Here is a 16,908-nt window from a genome sequence, read left to right as displayed (position 1 = left end):
AGCACAGAATATATGTCAAACATATTAAATGCCATAATTTTAACAAATGAACAAATGTGGACATTTAGATACTGGAACATATGGGAAAGGAAATTCTAAAAATGAAGATTTGCAGCACCATGTATTTAATTGGGTCTTTAAGTTAAAAACTTCTGTTTTCATTTGTGTGTAAGGTATAATTACACACACACACACACACACACACACACACACATACACACACACACATGGTATGTCTCCTTATTTTGTTCTTTTAGGATTTTCTTTCTGTTAAAGCCAGCATTTCAAGATAGTTGCAACAGAGGGCAGAATGGTGTAAGAAATTTAAATACCTTTTTCTTCTTATCTGAAAATCACCCCAAAATACAAATTAGAGCAATGTATGGATTGAGCTATAAATACTCTTTTTTGACTAGTATTCAGCATTTACATACAAAGATTATTAGTTATTTTTCATGTCATAGTATAAACTGTTTAGTATTATATGTAAATCTTAATAGAAGCAAAGTGCTGAACCCTTGAGAGAGAACCTGAACTATGGCTAATACATTTAACTTTTATAGCAAGATTAAGATTAAGCAATGGGTACTCTTTGTTCTTTCCCAAATATACTGTGGGATTATTTACTTTTCTTTCCATTCTAGTGCTGCAGTGCAGGCTTATTGAACTTACTGTCCCTGACAAATGTCGATTAATGTTCTTTATTGGGAGTTTTTTGAAGTTTATGGGCAAGACCAGTGAAGCAGAAGAGTTGTTGTTGAGTGTTGAGGACATGTTAGTACAGGTAAACTGAGAGTAAATTTTAAATCCTTCAAACTTTATTCCTTTTGTGTTAGATATTATTTGTGTTTTCAGATATTATTTACCTTTGTTTATGTAAAGGTAATTTAATGCACTAGAGGAATCCATTTTGTTCACCAATAAGGAAGCTATGGTTTTAACCCATGCCCCAACTATACATTAATGACAACAAACAATAAGTAGATAGGAATCATTGTAGAATGAATGAGTACTGATAGGTGACACTTTGGAAAAAAAAAAGAAATGTTCATAAAGCAAAAATGGAAATACAGTGGTAGATTTAAATGAATTAATAAAAGACTAGCCAAAGACTTGGTAATAAGTTTCATAAAGATGTTGGGAGGCCAGGCACGGTGGCTTACGCCTGTAATCCCAGCATTTTTGGGGGCCAAGGCAGGTGGATCATGAGGTCAAGAGATCAAGACCATCCTGGCCAACATGGTGAAACCCTATCTCTACTAAAAATACAAAAATTAGCTGGTCATAGTGGCACGCGCCTGTAGTCCCAGTTACTCGGGAGGCTGAAGCAAGGAGAATCCCTTGAACCTCGGAGGTAGAGGTTACAGTGAGCAGAGATTGCTCCACTGCACTCCAGCCTGGTGACAGAGCAAGACTCCATCAAAAAAAAAAAAAAAAAGGATATTGGGTAAGGTTGATTGATGTCTTGTCTCTATATTGATTTGCTTTTTCTGAACTATGAACTTTTGGCTTTGTTGACTACAGTGAAAGCATCACTCATAACATAACTCATAACATAACATAACTCATAACGACTATATGCTTATGATAACATTTAACTACTATTTTATTTAATGTAAATTTATTTTTTGGGAGGACAGGGTCTTGCTCTGTCGTCCAGGCTGGAGTGCAGTGGTGTGATCATGACTCACTGCAGCCTTAACCTTCCCGGCTTAATCAGTCATCCCACCTCAGTCTCCCAAGTAGCTGGAACCACAGGGGTGCCCTACCACGCCTGGCTAATTATTCAATTTTTTTGTAGAGACAGGATTTTGCTATGTTGCTTAGGCTGGTCTCAAACTCCTGAACTCAAGTGATCCTCCCATCTTGGCCTTCCAAAGTGCTAGGATTACAGGTGTGAGTCACCACACCTGACCTAACTGCTATTTTTTTTTAAAGTATTAACTTTCACTGATTTCAGTAGAATTTGTGGGTTTAGGGTAGTCTAACTCAAGACAAAGCTGTTTTTATTTTAAAACAAATACCTTTAAACTTTCATAAAACACTGCCCTCGTCGCCATCAACGTATGTCTTTCTAGAAGGAGTTCTAGCAAAGAGACTTAAAAGACTCAGCAGTGAAAGTCCTTTTATGGCAGAGACCATGTTTGTTTACCAATTTTTGTTCCTCCATGGCATATTATAGCCTGTGGGTGCTTAATAACTGTGAGAGGTGAATCCATAAATCAGTTTGAACTGGCAGGTTCCTCCATGCCCTTAGAAGGTGGCATGCAATTGTGAATAGAGCGTGGGCTGTTTTCAGACTGACCCAGATTTAAATCCCAGTTTTGCCACTTTTCTGCTTGTGTGATCTTGGTAGGAATTTTAACCTGCGCTCTGGTGGGTTCTCATTTTTGAGGATTCTGATACCTATCTCATGGGGCTGTTAACACGTTCAAGTAAGAAGGTGCATAAAGCACTTCACGTAACGTCCGGCACACAGTAAGATCTTAAGTATGGTAGCTGTTTTGTTATTACTGTCTTTGTGTAATTAAGCAAGTGAGGCCTAGATGAGAAATATAAGGGAGTTTGATTTAAGCTTTTAAGAGAACTTCCCACTTCAGAGTGCTCCTTCTGGAGGCATCAATCTTAAGATTCTATCTTCAAAATATTTTTGCAACAGTTCTTTGGGACTAGCCACCGTGAAGACTATGAAAAGAATGTTTTTAGGCTCCGAAGGCACTTCCAAAAGAGGTTTTATGACTATTTTGGGCAATAACAACTTCTTTGAAATATGTGCCTGACATTCTTTTTTTTTTTTTTCCCTTGGTTTCTAACATGTTATTTTTAATACAAATCAAGTTTGGCATATTTCATTTTTATCATCACTTTGCTTTTGAAGTGGTAACTGACCCACCCTAATGCTGTGTAAATGGAGATCAAAATATTTATAGAGGCTTCATCATACCCAGCTCCAGGTATACAATAGCAAGAATCAAACGTGATTTCTACCCGCAGGCAGCTTACAGTCAATTGGGAGAAATAACTATTAATAAGACATTAGTCTAATGATTATTCAAATCAATATATAATTACAAACTGTCTTAAGAGCTAGTAAAGAATATTAATGCTATGTAAATACAGTCAAACATCACTTAACAACAGAAATCTGTTCTGAGAAATGCATTATTATGTACCTGACATTCTTTTTGGGTGGTCATCTCTTGTTATAGCAAACTAACATTCTTTTTTTTTTTTTTTTGAGACGGAGTCTCGCTCTGTCACCCAGGCTGGAGTGCAGTGGCCGGATCTCAGCTCACTGCAAGCTCCGCCTCCCGGGTTCACGCCATTCTCCTGCCTCAGCCTCCCAAGTAGCTGGGACTACAGGCGCCTGCCACCTCGCCCGGCTAAGTTTTTGTATTTTTAGTAGAGACGGAGTTTCACTGTGTTAGCCAGGATGGTCTCGATCTCCTGACCTCGTGATCCGCCCGTCTCGGCCTCCCAAAGTGCTGGCATTACAGGCTTGAGCCACCGCGCCCGGCCACAAACTAACATTCTTGAGGGGAAAGATCTTGTTATTTGTGACATATGCATTGTGTACTTTACTGCTTTTAAAATTTCTTCAGATAAGGTCATTTTAAAATTTAATCTAGCAGTTTTCAACTAGGGGACAATTTTGGTCCCCAGGGAACATTTGGCAAGGCTGGAGACACTTTTGGTTGTCATAGCTTGGGGGAGAGTTGCTACTGGCATCCAGTGGGTAGGCCAGAGGTGCTGCTGAACATCCCGTAGAGCATAGTTCCTCACAGCACAGGGTCATCCTGCCCAAAATGCCAGATGGTGCTGGGTTGAGAAACCCTGACTTAGGTGATATGCTTATTAAAAAGTGATCGGTGGGCCTAGGTGCAGTGGCTCATGCCTGTAATCCCAGCACTTTGGGAGGCTGAGGTAGATGGATCGCTTGAGGTCAGGAGTTCAAGACCAGCCTGGCCAGGACGGTGAAACCCCATCTTTACAAAAAGTACAAAACTTAACTGAGCATGGTGGTGCGTTGGGTCATTGAATTCCCCTAAAAATAATTTACTACCCCCTAAAATTATCTTTACTTCCCCATCTCCCTTCTCCTAAGAGGTAGGGTATATAAATGTCTATATTCTGTAATTCCCCCCGTGCGTGCTAACAAATGTGTATGCCAGTTCTCCTGTTAATCTGCCTTTTGTCAGTTGATTTTTTCAGCAAAACTTCAGAGGGCAAAGGGGAAGTTTTTCCTTATATCCTGAAATAAATATACTAGACCAGTAAGGGGAATTTAAATTCAAGTCTCTGTGCACAAATGTGTCAAACATAAACTTAGCTGCTCTCTGGTCACATTTGAATTCAAGCAGTGTTCACAGCTGTTCATTTGAATTCTGAATACCACCTCCTCTGAAATCTTTAACACATGCAAGACATTGTCACGTTGTTCTTTAAAATTTTTATTTCCACTGGGTGCGGTGGCTCGCGCCTGCAATCCCAGCACTTTGGGAGGCCGAGGCGGGCGGTTCACTTGAGGTCAGGAGTTCAATACCAGCCTGGCCAACCACAGTGAAACCCTGTCTCTACTAAAAATACAAAAATTAACTGGGTTTGCAATACCTCCCTATAAATCTTTCACCATAACCATTATCTTATATATATATTTAGAATTTCCTAAGAAATCATGTAAAGCATACAGTCTTTTTCAATGTCATTATGAATAAGGCTTTGTTGGGTAGGTATGTGGTATCTGTATCTATCCTAATGCTGTGTTTTCTCAGGGGTGGTTCCCTTTTCATTTTGTACAGAGCCAGTCCATGACAGACATGCTTCTCAAAGTACAGAATGCTATTGGAGAACTGTATCTTGAAGCTGGAATGACTCAGGAAGGGTTCCAGTATTTCCAGAAAGCATGGTCAAGCATGCTGCATCTTTCGCTTAGTGACTTAGAAGACAGCCGGGACTTGGTGAAGCAGAAAGGTACGGTGGACACATGCAGAGGGAACAGCCTCTCATGTGTCACAGAGTTAATCTCCTCCTGGGCTATTCCTATCTGTGAGGAAAAGGAAATGGATGTGTGTGTTTTGTTTACTTGGTGTTTTTGTATTATTTTGTTTTGTTTTGTTTTTGAGACAGAGTCTCGCTCTGTCACCCAGGCTGGAGTGCAGTGGTGCGATCTTGGCTCACCGCAACCTCTGCCTTCTGGGTTCAAGAGATTCTCCTGCCTCAGCCTCCCGAGAAGCTGGGATTACCGGCACCCACCACTATGCCTGGCTAATTTTTGTACTTTTAGTATAGATGTGGCCAGGCTGGTTTTGAACTCCTGTCTTCAGGTGATCTGCCCGCCTTGGCCTCCCAAAGTGCTTTGATTACAGGCATGAGCCACGGTGCCTAGCCTACTTGGTGTTTTTAGAGGGCTGGTGGATATGTGAGGATTGAACATAAAGTGTTCCTGATTCTGAGGGACCACCCTATTAGAATGTCATTGTTAGGGTGAGCTTCAGAGAAGGAAGCTTCAAGCAGTAAGGTGGGGTCATCATGGTTCAACTCTGAAACCAGCTTTTCTGGGTTTAAACCCCATTTCTTCACTTATTAGCTCTCTGTGCCTTTAGAGACATTACTTAAACTTTCTGGGTCACAGTTTTTGTTTTTATAAGGAAGGGATAAAAATAGCATCCACATTGCATATTGTTGTGACTAAAAGCATTAGGAGGCTGGAAAGCACACAGAATGGTGCCCCGCGCATAAGTAGGTACTAATTGATGAGTGGCAGCCAATGTTTTATTCTCCAGTATTTGATGCCTAAGGCTACTCTGTTATCACCGACATAGCAGAGACAAAGAATCTTTAGTGGATTAAGCTATTAAGCAATTTTGACTCACCCATTTACAGTCAGACTAGAGGTCTCTAGATGTGTGTCATACTTACATGGCTGTATCAATTAGCTTTTGTTGCATAACAAACCATCCCAAAACTCTGTGGCTTAAAACAATGTTTATATCTGCCATGAGCCTGTAGGTCAGCTGGGGGATTCCACTGGTCCAGGTGGGCTCAACAGATTTGGGCTTGGCCCAGGCAAGCGTCTGAGGTCAGCTGGCAGGGCTGATGGGGCTGGCTGGTTCAACCTTACTTATTGTCTGGTGGTTGTCTGGCTGGGATGACAGGGGTGGCTGGACCGTGTGTTCCTCATCCTCCAGGAGGACAGCCTGGTTCTCTTCACTTGACAACTCACAGGATTCCAAAAGGGAGAGCAGAAGCCTAGACTTAGGCTCAGAACTGGTACAATGCCTCTTTCCACCGCATTCAGTTGGCCAAAGCAAGTCACCAGGCTGTGTCCACCTCTTGATAGGAGGAAGTACAGAGTAGCATAGCATGGCAAAAGGTAGTTGGGTAAACACTAGTGTAGAGAATTGCAGCTGTTTCTGAAATCTGCCGCATGGCTAGAAGATCAAAGGTCCCTTGGGCAATTCTGCCCCATGGCTAGAAGATCAAAGGTCACCTCAGGCAAGCTACTTACCCTCTCTAAGGTTCTCATCTGCAAGTTCACTTTTGTAGCCATAGTTATCGTTTGTTGAGTGTTTACTGTGTACTTTATGCTGATGATCTCTTTTATCCTCAAACATACCTCATAGAGCATGTATAGCTGAATGTCAGAGAGATTAAATAACTTAAACTACATCAGCTCCTGCAGCTATCAGTCTGAAGCTAGGCTGTCTGGTCCACGCTAGACCCCAGAGCACGTCTGGGCAACTCCTTGTTGGACAGAATTTCTTCTAGACATTTATGAAGCTCTAATCCTTGGTATATAGAGTCTAGCTTCCAAGTTGTTGTCCTAATGCAGGCAAGCCTGGTCACAGGTATGCTGGGACCTTAGTGGCAATCAGGGCCACTTATGTGGGAGCTGGGCCTGGCCCTCCAGAGGCAGCTGAAGAGTCCAGAATGCAGAGTTCCAAGGGGTCAGGCCACCATGGCTTGGTATATACAAGTGTTAATTTTCCAAGGAGACCAAATGAGCAGGGGTAGAGTCGCGGGGGCCTGGTAAAATGGGATGCTAGGAAGTATTGGTGTCATTTGTGGCAACTTTGATAGAAGCAAACTGTAGTTCTGGTCCCCTGACAAGGGTTAGGTGTGGGCTTATGGCTTGAGCAAGCAGATGAAGAGGTGGGAGTGAGGATTCCACCCTGACCAGTATTCATGCACTCAAGAGCTGCTTACCGAGTGCCTGCATGCACCAGGTGCTATGCTGAGTCCAGAAAAGTGGTCTAGGCAGGAACACCAACTCTACCCTCTAAAGGAGGTACTACAGAAAATATAAGTGAGCCAACCCATGAAATGATTGCAAGCTGTCATAAATGCAAACAAGAAATAGAGCTAGAGCATTGGTGTGTGTGTGTGTGTGTGTGTTGGTGGGGGGAATATTTGTGAAAGGCAGATCGAGATGCCTTTCTGGGGAGGGGACAGTGAAGCTGAGACCCAGTGGACTATCAGAGCCACATGTGGTGAGGGAGGGGGCAGTCTTGGTAGAGGGAAGAACATGAGATGGGGGAGGGCTGGGCCTGTCCTAGAAGTGGAAGGAAGCCTCAGTGTGCAAAGAGCAGGAGGCAGCTGGACCCTGATTGTGCAGGGTCTTGGGCTTTGGGCCTTGGGCCTCGGGCAGGCATTTAGATTTTGTTCTAAGTGCAAAGGGAAGCCATTGCAGGGACTTAGGGTGGTGATGACATCTCTGATTTCTGTCTTGAGATCACTTCTGCTGCTGCATGGAGAACGGATTACATGTTGGGTAAGAGTGGACACAGAGAGACCAGTTATGTGACTGTCCTGCCCTGGTGTCCAAGTGCAAGGCATGAGGCCCTGGTTGGGGGAAGACAGAGAAGCCTACAGTGGGCACTGGGCAATGAATTAGGCACTACTGATGATGGCGAGAGATGCTACTTGATAGCTTAATGCTAATCCTTCTTAATGAAGCCTGAATTCCACAGCACAAGGAGTTAAATCTGCTCTTCTGTGCTGCCAGCAATGCTCTAATAACACCTTCTTGGAACATTATTCTATGAGTCTGCTAGAGCTGCCATAACAATCAGAGGACCACAGCCTGGGTGGCATAAACAATAGCAACTTACTTCTCAAAGTTCTGCAGGCTAGAAGTCCAAGGTCAAGGTGTCAGCAGGGTTTTGTTTTGTTTTGTTTTTCTCCTGATACCTCTCTCTTTGGCTTGCAGATGACTGCCTTCTCCCTGTGTCCTCATATGACTTTTTCTTGGCATGTGTGTGTGTGTGTGTGTGTATGTGTGTGTGTCCATCCTTATCTCCTTTTCTTCTAAGGACACCCATCATATTGGATTAGGGCCCACCCTAATGACCTCGTTTTAACTTACTTCTTTAAGGATCTAATTTGCAAATACAATCGCATTCTGAGATACTGGGGGTTAGGACTTCAACATACAAATTTGAGGGAACTCAACTGAGCCCAAACAATTATTTCTTTTTCTCTTCCCATAACAAAGTATGGCTTAAAAACCACTTTCTACTTTTTAGGAGTCTGTATTATTGTAAAAATATTTAACTCTCAATAAAGGAACAAAATTACGGGGCCTTTGCAGAGAGTGCATTCCTAAGGCAGTGCGTATCTAGGTACAACGCAGTATTTATTAATTGGGTTTGTGAGACTCATTCGTGTGCTTCTTGTTATAAGGCTGTATAGTTCTATTGTGTCTTGTTGCAGGGCTGTACTGGCTGCCTTTTGTAGGGCTCAGTTACCTTGGTGATAACTGGCTTCATTGTATCCATATTTTCACTCTATTTCTGATCTGTTCATTTGCAAACAAACTCAGAATTTGGTTTCAATCTATTGTCTTGGCTCCTTGGCTCTAAAACTGCTGTGCAGACACAAACATGTTGCATGAAAACCAATGTCCATGCAGTATATGCCAGTAGTGGATTTATTAAGAAAAACCTGCCTATTGCCACTGATGAAATGATATTAAATGCCATGCCTATTGACATCTTAATTCTTTTGTGGAAAAAAAAAACCCTTAAGCGTCATATTCTTTGCCAATTTATTCCCTGCAGTCAGAGTTTTGAACAACCTGGCAAAGTCAGCATCTGAAGAATACTTGAAAGAAAACCACATTTTGGAATATGCAACTGAAATTTCCAACTTACTGGATAACAATCCCTGTAATCAAGCTACCATGAAATACATCGAAGGTGTTCTAATGTAAACATATATTAAAATTTTTTTTTTTTGTTTTCTGTACTAGCTTTTATTCTTACAATTAAGATATTTAACCTACACCTGTTCATCCATTTCCTGACTAACTGATTTAGTTAAGAAATGCTGATGGTTAATGTTTTTATTCTCTTGCTTAGTGGTTCTCAGCCAGGGGCAATTTTGGGCCCCTCCCCACCCAGGGGACTTTTGGCAATGCCTGAAGACTTTTTTGTTGTCATGTCTTGGGTGATTGTTATTGGCATCCAGTATGTAGGGGCCAGGGATGCTGCTAAACATCACACAATGCACAGGATAGCCCCCTACAACAAAGATTTATCCAGCCTAAATGTCAGCAGTCCTGAGGGTGAAAATAGTGCTCTAGTTTTTAAATTTTTTTTAAGAGTCAGGGATCTTGCTCTGTCGCCCAGACTGGTATGCAGTGGTGCAATCATAGCTCACTGAAAGGGGATCAAGCGATCCTCTTGCCTTAGCCTGCCCAGTAGCTGGGACTACAGGTATGCACTACCATGCCTGGCTTACTTATTTATTTATTATTTTTTTAGAGATGGGGTCTTGCTATGTTACCCAGGCTGATCTTGAACTCCTGGCCTCAAGCAATCCTCCTGCATCAGCCTCCTGAGTAACTGGATTACAGGCAACAGCCACCATGCCCAGCTCTCTAGTTTTTTAAAAAAGATGTACAAATTTCTTATAAATCACTTTGAAGTTCTTGCATCTCTACTATTATAAATTGCTCTTTTTTATATTTTCCAGGACAGATTTTTTATATAAAATCCAAGATGTTTATGAGAATTATGATTGCACAATGAATGTAACCAACATGCCCAGTAAAAAACGCACATGTGTTTTATTTTCAGGTTCGTTGCTGGAAATACCTCTCTTGCAAAAATGAAACTTCAAGAGTGCTTAAATATCAGGAAAAGCTTGTTTGGCAAGAAAAACATGCTGGTTGGAGAAGTTATGGAATTTTTAGCAGATTTGCTATTTTTTCCCCAGAGAGATAGTAAAAAGTAAGTTTTTATGAAATGTTTCAAGAAGTGTGTCTCCCTGTCTCACCGCCAAAAGTGCCCCCACCAGTGGCAGGGAGGTCTGGGGTTACCCCTCAGGGGTGACTCTGGTAATACTACTTTGGCTCAAGCCCTGCTCAGAAGCCTGGGGATTCACCCCGTCATAATGTATTCAAAAGGAGCGGTTGGACTGGATATGGTGGCTCACACCTGTTAATCCCAGCACTTTGGGAGGCTGAGGCAGGCGGATCACTTGAGGTCAGGAGTTGGAGACCAGCCTGGCCAACATAGTGAAATCCCATCTCTACTAAAAATACAAAAATTAGCTGGACATGGTGGTACGTGCCTGTCGTCCCAGCTACTTGGGAGGCTGAGGCAGGAGAATTACTTGAACCTGGGAGGTGGAGTTGCAGTGAGCTGAGATGGTGCCACTGCACTCCAGCCTGGGCGACACGGCAAGACTCCCGTTTCGGAAAAAAAAAAAAAAAAGAAAAAGGAGCTCTTGGCTCACAAGCGGTGTGGAGGTTCTGGCAGTAGAGAAAGGACATAGGAGTACAATGTGGTTGTAAGTGGTTCCCAGTGCCACTCACAGGCCTTGTGAGGAAGATGCTCTTACTTCTGGGTCTCCACGCAGCCCTCAGCCATGGCCATTGTCTACGGTACAACACCGTCCTGCCCTCTCTTCCGCAAGACCTAGGCCAGAGCCTCCAATGCCTCAGGTCATGTTCACCAGCCTCCCCTCCTTACTCAGGGAGTCCTCTTGTTCTCCTGTGATGTGCGGGGTTCCCCTCAGTGCCTCACACTTGTAGGTGCCACCCTCCAGACCGACTGAGTGTGAGCATCTGCCAGGGCTGACCGCTACTTTTCTTGGCAGGTCTGCTATGAGAGAAGGTTCTTTGTGAACTCACAGAGAGCCATGTACACACTTGCTTCCATAGCCGATTTAACTGCCTAGATGGTCAGGGATGCGCTAGGCTACATTATGAAGTTGTGAAGTTTTGTTTTGGTAGCCCCTCTTTCCTCCTCTCCCTGAGTTCGTTTCCTGGGCTCTAAGTTTGTCTCAGACTGAGTGCATCAGCCCCACCAGGGCCCAGGGCTTCAGCTGCTGTTCCATAAGGTGAGGGTTCTCTGTTCCCTGGCTTGCTTTTCCATTTCCATTTTCCACGTTCCTCTATGTCATTTTCCTCCCACCCGACAGGTGACCTCTTGCTGCTTTTGCTTCCAGGAAGAATAGGATATTGATCGTCTCTTAATACTTGAGTGCAAATCAGTATTAACCCTTTCTAAAAGGCATTTAAAGGGTAACTACCTTTTAAAGAGTAGCCCAATTAAGGGAGGACCTAAGGGTACAATAGTGGGTGCTATATAGTGGTGGTGAGATGGTGGGCTCTGGAGTCTGATTGCCTGAGTTCACCTTTTATTTCTGCCACTTAGTAACAGTGACAAGTTACTGTTAAGGTCAAGCACTTAACATCTTGGTATCTCATTCATTTCCTCCTTGGTAAAATGAAGGGAGTAACAGTATCTTCCTGGCAAGATCTTTGTGAGGATTAAGAGATCCTATATGTAAAGAGCTTAGCAGAAAACCTGGCACACACTAAGAGAGTCTGATAAATTGAGTCATTCGTATTTTATTATTTTGCTCCCCAGCAAGTGTTTTTTGAGGCACTTGACACCACATACGCCGCCTCTTACTCATATTGAGACCAGCACTGTGAGCAGAGAACAGGACTTTCTTTACAGAAGCAGAAAGCTTGACTGTAGAACTGTTGCCTCGTAAAAGAAAAATCTAAACACGTAGCATACTGACTGAGTCATCTCTCCTGCCTGGCTGCCCCACCCCAAATCACGAGACACTGAGGACTGCTGGACTATTCCGCATGGCCGTACACAGATGGCTTGATGACCATACATGGATGGCTTCCTCCAGGCCTCATTGTCAACGGCCAACCTTCGGAAACAATGGAGAAGCCGGCCGTCTCTTTGTTGAAGGTTATCCTTAGGTGACTGTGTCTTTCGTGTTGGTTCAAACCAGGAGACATTTTGTTACATAACTTGACTCACCTCTCAAGCATGTAAGGACCAGGGGCCCTCGAGACAGCACTCAAGCACCACAGAAATGATCCATGGGATCCTGAGGGCCTTGTAGAAGGGGTCTGGGTAGAGTTGGACAAATGAGGTCAAATTAAAAAATTAAAGTTAAGAAAGCAGATGAGAGAAGAGTGAACAAAATGTTTTAAGAGGAGCAGTGACAGATTCTTAGTGAAATGATTGTCATCTACTTTCCCCCAACCATTTGCCCATCCATCTGTAATTATCCTTCAGTCAGCATCCTCGGCACAGTCACCTTATGGAATGGCAGCTGAAGCCCTGGGCCCTGGTGGGGCGAATGCGCTCAGTCTGAGACGAGCATAGAGCCCAGGCACTTCTTCCCTTACCCAGCTTACCCATTTTGTCTCCTCTTATGAAAGTCATCAGAAACAACCCCAAAGTGTCCTCTGCACTTTTGACCTTGTTGGCCTTCTCCTCCAAGCATTTGACAGAGTTGAAACTACTCTCCTGGGTGATCAAGCTGGCTCAGCTTCTTTTGTGGGTTCCTTTTCTCCCCCTGCCGCTTGCCCAAACATCAGCATCCTCTTGAGTTTGGTTCCTGGGCTCCGTGCTAGTCTCAGAGGGAGCACATCAGCCCCACCAGGGCTCAGGCCTTCAGCTGCTGTTCCGTAAGGTGAGCGCCCTTTGTCTCCATCTTCTCAGGCATCCTTCATCAGCAGCAGCCATGTGCTTCCATCTGTTTACCGGACATCTTTACTTGGGTGTTCCACTGGCACTCCAGAGTCAATGTGCTCAAGATTGGTCACATCCACCCCTCACCCCCTGACGGAATTCTCCTTCTCCCACTTCACTTGGTGCAGACACCATGGCATCATCTTAACGATCCATCTTAGCAATGTTTATCATCGGTCACTGTGCTGACACATTACACTCATTTTCTTGTTTAATCCCCATAACAACTCTGTTATCTGATTTTTTTTTTTTTTTTCCAGACAGGATCTTTCTCTCTCACCCAGGTGGGAGTGTGGTGGTGTGATCATAGCTCACTGCAGCCTTGAACTCCTGGCCTCAAGTGATCTTCCCGCCTTGGCCTTCCAAAGTGTTGGGATTACAGGCATGAAGTACTGTGCCTGGCCTATTATCCCCATTTTGAACATGAGGAAGTTGAGGCTTAGGAGGCTGAGATGCTTGCTACCCAGCTCTTAGGTGTCAGGGCCAGGGTTAGCACCTGGGAAGTCTGATTGAAGGGGCCCTGAGCCTGACCACTGTGGCCCACCGCCACATCTGCCTGACTTTAGAGCTTGAGCTCTTAACCACATGACTCTCTGCACACACAACAGCCCCCCAGCACCCCCAGCATCAGCACCACTGCATCCAGTGCAATACCACACCCTAGCAAACCTCCCCTTGCACCTGTGGCCACTGTGTCAGCTCAGACCTTCATCGATCTTCCTCTGGCCTAACTGGTCTCCCTGTCTGTGGCCTCACCTGTTTCAGTTTGTCCTCCACACTTCTGCCCGGGCAGATTCTAAAATGTACATTTGATCGTATCAGGCTCTTAATGAAAACTCTTCACTGTTAAAGTCAAAATCCTTAGGTTTGCACTCAAGGTCCTTTGTGGGTGGACTCCTGCTTCGCTCTCCAGTCTCTCCTCCTACTTCAAAGAAATTCTCAGAGGGCAAGAGTTAGTCATACTCATCTTTGCTCCCCAGTCCTAACACCAGCAGTCAGTAAATGTTTGTTGAATGAATGAACGAATGCGTGCCAGCCTTCTTTGATGCAAACTTTAATTAAATTTCTCTTTTCTAGATCCCAAAGGAAGCAAGTACTTAAATATTATAAACAAGTGATAAAAATAAAGGAAAATGCAGAAACTCTGGCCAAGTCCTCACTCCTCAGGAAGCAGCTGAACATCAGCCTCAGTGATACGTTGTGTAAATTAGGTAATCGTGCCCATCTATTTGTTATAAGCAGGTGACTTTTCCCTTTGTTTCACCTGCATACTTTGCTTATTTTTAAAAAGGCTCCATTTTTGAACCAAGCAACTCCTGTTTCACAAACTTTAAACTATTTTTTGCTACCTACTTACGTTCTCCTAGTAGGAAAGATATCTCTTAAAATTGTTTCCATCCCATTTTTCTCTCTTTTGTAGGCTGAGCTCCCTTGCTTGACCACACCCCTCCCCCCCGCCCCCATCAGTGTAGGTTCCCACCTTTCTTCCACTTCTGTCCTAAGACATTGTCTCTACTGTATATGAATAGCTTTCCATACCTTTTCATCTGTGATGCTAAAGTAACATGTGACCAGAAATAATGACATGGCTTTTCACAAGGGCCCACCCTTGATTTTAGCTGTAAGACAGAGGTCTCGGCTGTGCGCAGTGGCTCATGCCTATAATCCCAGCACTTTGGGAGGCCGAGGTGAGAAAGTCACTTGAGGCCAGGAGTTTGAGACCAGCCTGGCCAACATGGTGAAACCCTGTTTCTACTAAAAATACAAAAATTAGCCAGGCATGGTGGCACACGCCTGTAGTCCCAGCTACTCAGGAGGCTGAGGCAGGAGAATTGCTTGAACTGGGAGGCGGAGGTTGTGGTGAGCCAAGATCGAACCACTGCACTCCAGCCTGGGCAACAGAGCAAGACTCCATCTCAAAAAAACAAAACAAAACAAAACACTATCGGGGTCCTGACGTCTCATTGCCACAGGGCATTATCTGTACTTCAACCAAAACAAGTAATTTTCAACCAGGGATGATCTTGCCCCCAAGGATGAAAGTCTGGAGAAATTCTTGATTGTCATGACTGGAACTCGGGGGCAGGTTGGGAGATGGGAGTGCTACTGTCATTTAGTGGGTGGAGGCCTGGGATGTGGCTGAACATTTTACAATGCCCAGGAAAGCCCCTCACAACAAAAAATTATCCACCCTCAAATGTCAGTGCTGAGGTTGAGAAACCCTGACCTAAACCAGCTACTTTTCCCAGCATGTGTGCTTACCATCTGTTTTACAAGAAAACGTGATTGCTTTCAGGGTAGTCACTTGCTGAGGAGGAAAAAAGCTTTAAATGCCTGATATCTGTAGGAAAGAATATTTTCAATGTGTAGATTTGGGAATATGTGTGTGCATTTTTTTTTTCACTAAATGTTTCTAGGCTGAAGCAGTTTTACAAACAAAATACAGATACGAATTTAGAGAAAGTTTATGGACAAAGAACTAATATGTTTAATCTGATTGTTTCATATAATATTCTGTTATGTAACAGCTTTTGTGTCTGGTCTGTGATGGAGGGATACTATATTCATTTACTTTCAGATATGAAGGCATCTTTAATAGCAGCAATTGCAGTGGTTTTTTTTTTTTGTGACTTCTTAAATAAGTCTACATTTCAATTTTGCAGTCAATACTCAAGGTGGTTATGACCAAGTATTTTTATGTGAGGAGTCATCTCTTGCCGTCATTATCTCCTGCTGTTGATTGAAGTTGATTCCTTTAATATAAGGTCCACTTCTGGCCCACAGGAACATTGTAGATGGTTAATCCAACTGCTAATGTGAGATTTGTATGCTGTGGTTTCAGTCGGTGATGGTGAGAGCAAATCAATAACTTCGGTATACAAAGGCAAGAGTGGAGGGAGGGAAAGTAGTCTGTTTATGAAGACCTCTGAACCAGCTGTCCTTCAACATGTAACAAGTATTTTTAGTTTTCCTACCTTTAGTGGAAATTTTCTATCTAAATGGAAACGTGCCTGAGTGGACTCCATAAAATAAGAAGTAAGCCAGAGCCGCAAATTGTTGGGACTCCTCACCATTAATCATTTTTAAAGATATCTTAGGCCCTCTGCAGTAAAGTGTTGCCAAACATTAGTCCTCAAAGCAGTTCACTTTGAGGTCAACAGCTATGTATGTTTCATGGGAGTTGGATTATATTATACTATGTATAATATAATATGCATGTATAATTATGCATACTATGGTATACATATAATTACACTGCATTTATTCAGCAAGCCTTTAAGTACTTTATACGTTGTAATGCATATCAGGATGATATGGTGGTATTATCTTACCCAACTAGATTGTTGATCTGGGGTGGTTTGGGAGAATAATTTACCCTATAAAGAAAAACAATTCAACTGGGTGTGCTGGCTCGTGCCTGTAATCCCAGCACTTTGGGAGGCCTAGGTGGGAGAACTGCTTGAGCCCAGGAGTTGAGACCAGCCTCTGAGCAACATGGCAAATCCCCATCCCTACAACAAATACAAAACATTAGCTGGGCATGGTGGCTCGCACCTGTAGTCCCAGCTACTCGGAAGGCTAAGATGGGAGGATCACTTGAGCTAGGGAGGTCAAGGCTGCAGTGAGCCAAGATCCTGCTATTGCACTCCAGCCTGAGTGACAGAGTGAGATCCTGTTTCAAAAAAAAAAAGAAAAAAGAAAAAAGAAAAACAATCCGTACCCCCGACCTCCAACCACCCACTTGATGTACACAACATGAAGCCATCCACATGAAGGCAACTGAAATGATTGCTTGCATCTGCCTTTGTGACTTTGGACTGTGGCTCCTATATGAAGCTACTGTTAATATTTGCTTCCTTTGTCTGTAGCTTGTCTCCATCGTGGGGCAGATCCT

The 16,908-nt window shown here is 43.5% G+C and overlaps 1 protein-coding gene across 1 annotated transcript in view; it reads left to right on the top strand.

Moving 5' to 3' along the window:
* LOC112634741 (putative tetratricopeptide repeat protein 41) overlaps window positions 1–16,908 on the top strand; it is a 91,751-nt gene that overhangs the window by 63,962 nt on the left and 10,881 nt on the right. Inside the window, exons 10-14 of the mRNA XM_025402500.1 lie at window positions 645–784; window positions 4,800–4,971; window positions 9,060–9,207; window positions 10,080–10,232; window positions 14,091–14,224. Of these exons, the coding sequence (XP_025258285.1) occupies window positions 645–784; window positions 4,800–4,971; window positions 9,060–9,207; window positions 10,080–10,232; window positions 14,091–14,224 (747 nt within the window). The remainder of the gene's footprint in view (window positions 1–644; window positions 785–4,799; window positions 4,972–9,059; window positions 9,208–10,079; window positions 10,233–14,090; window positions 14,225–16,908) is intronic.

The sequence above is a fragment of the Theropithecus gelada genome, chromosome 11, assembly GCF_003255815.1.
Source record: "Theropithecus gelada isolate Dixy chromosome 11, Tgel_1.0, whole genome shotgun sequence".
Classification (NCBI taxonomy): Eukaryota; Metazoa; Chordata; class Mammalia; order Primates; family Cercopithecidae; genus Theropithecus; species Theropithecus gelada.
The sequence above is the reverse complement of the archived record's forward strand: the minus strand, read 5'-3'. Positions and strand labels throughout refer to the sequence as shown.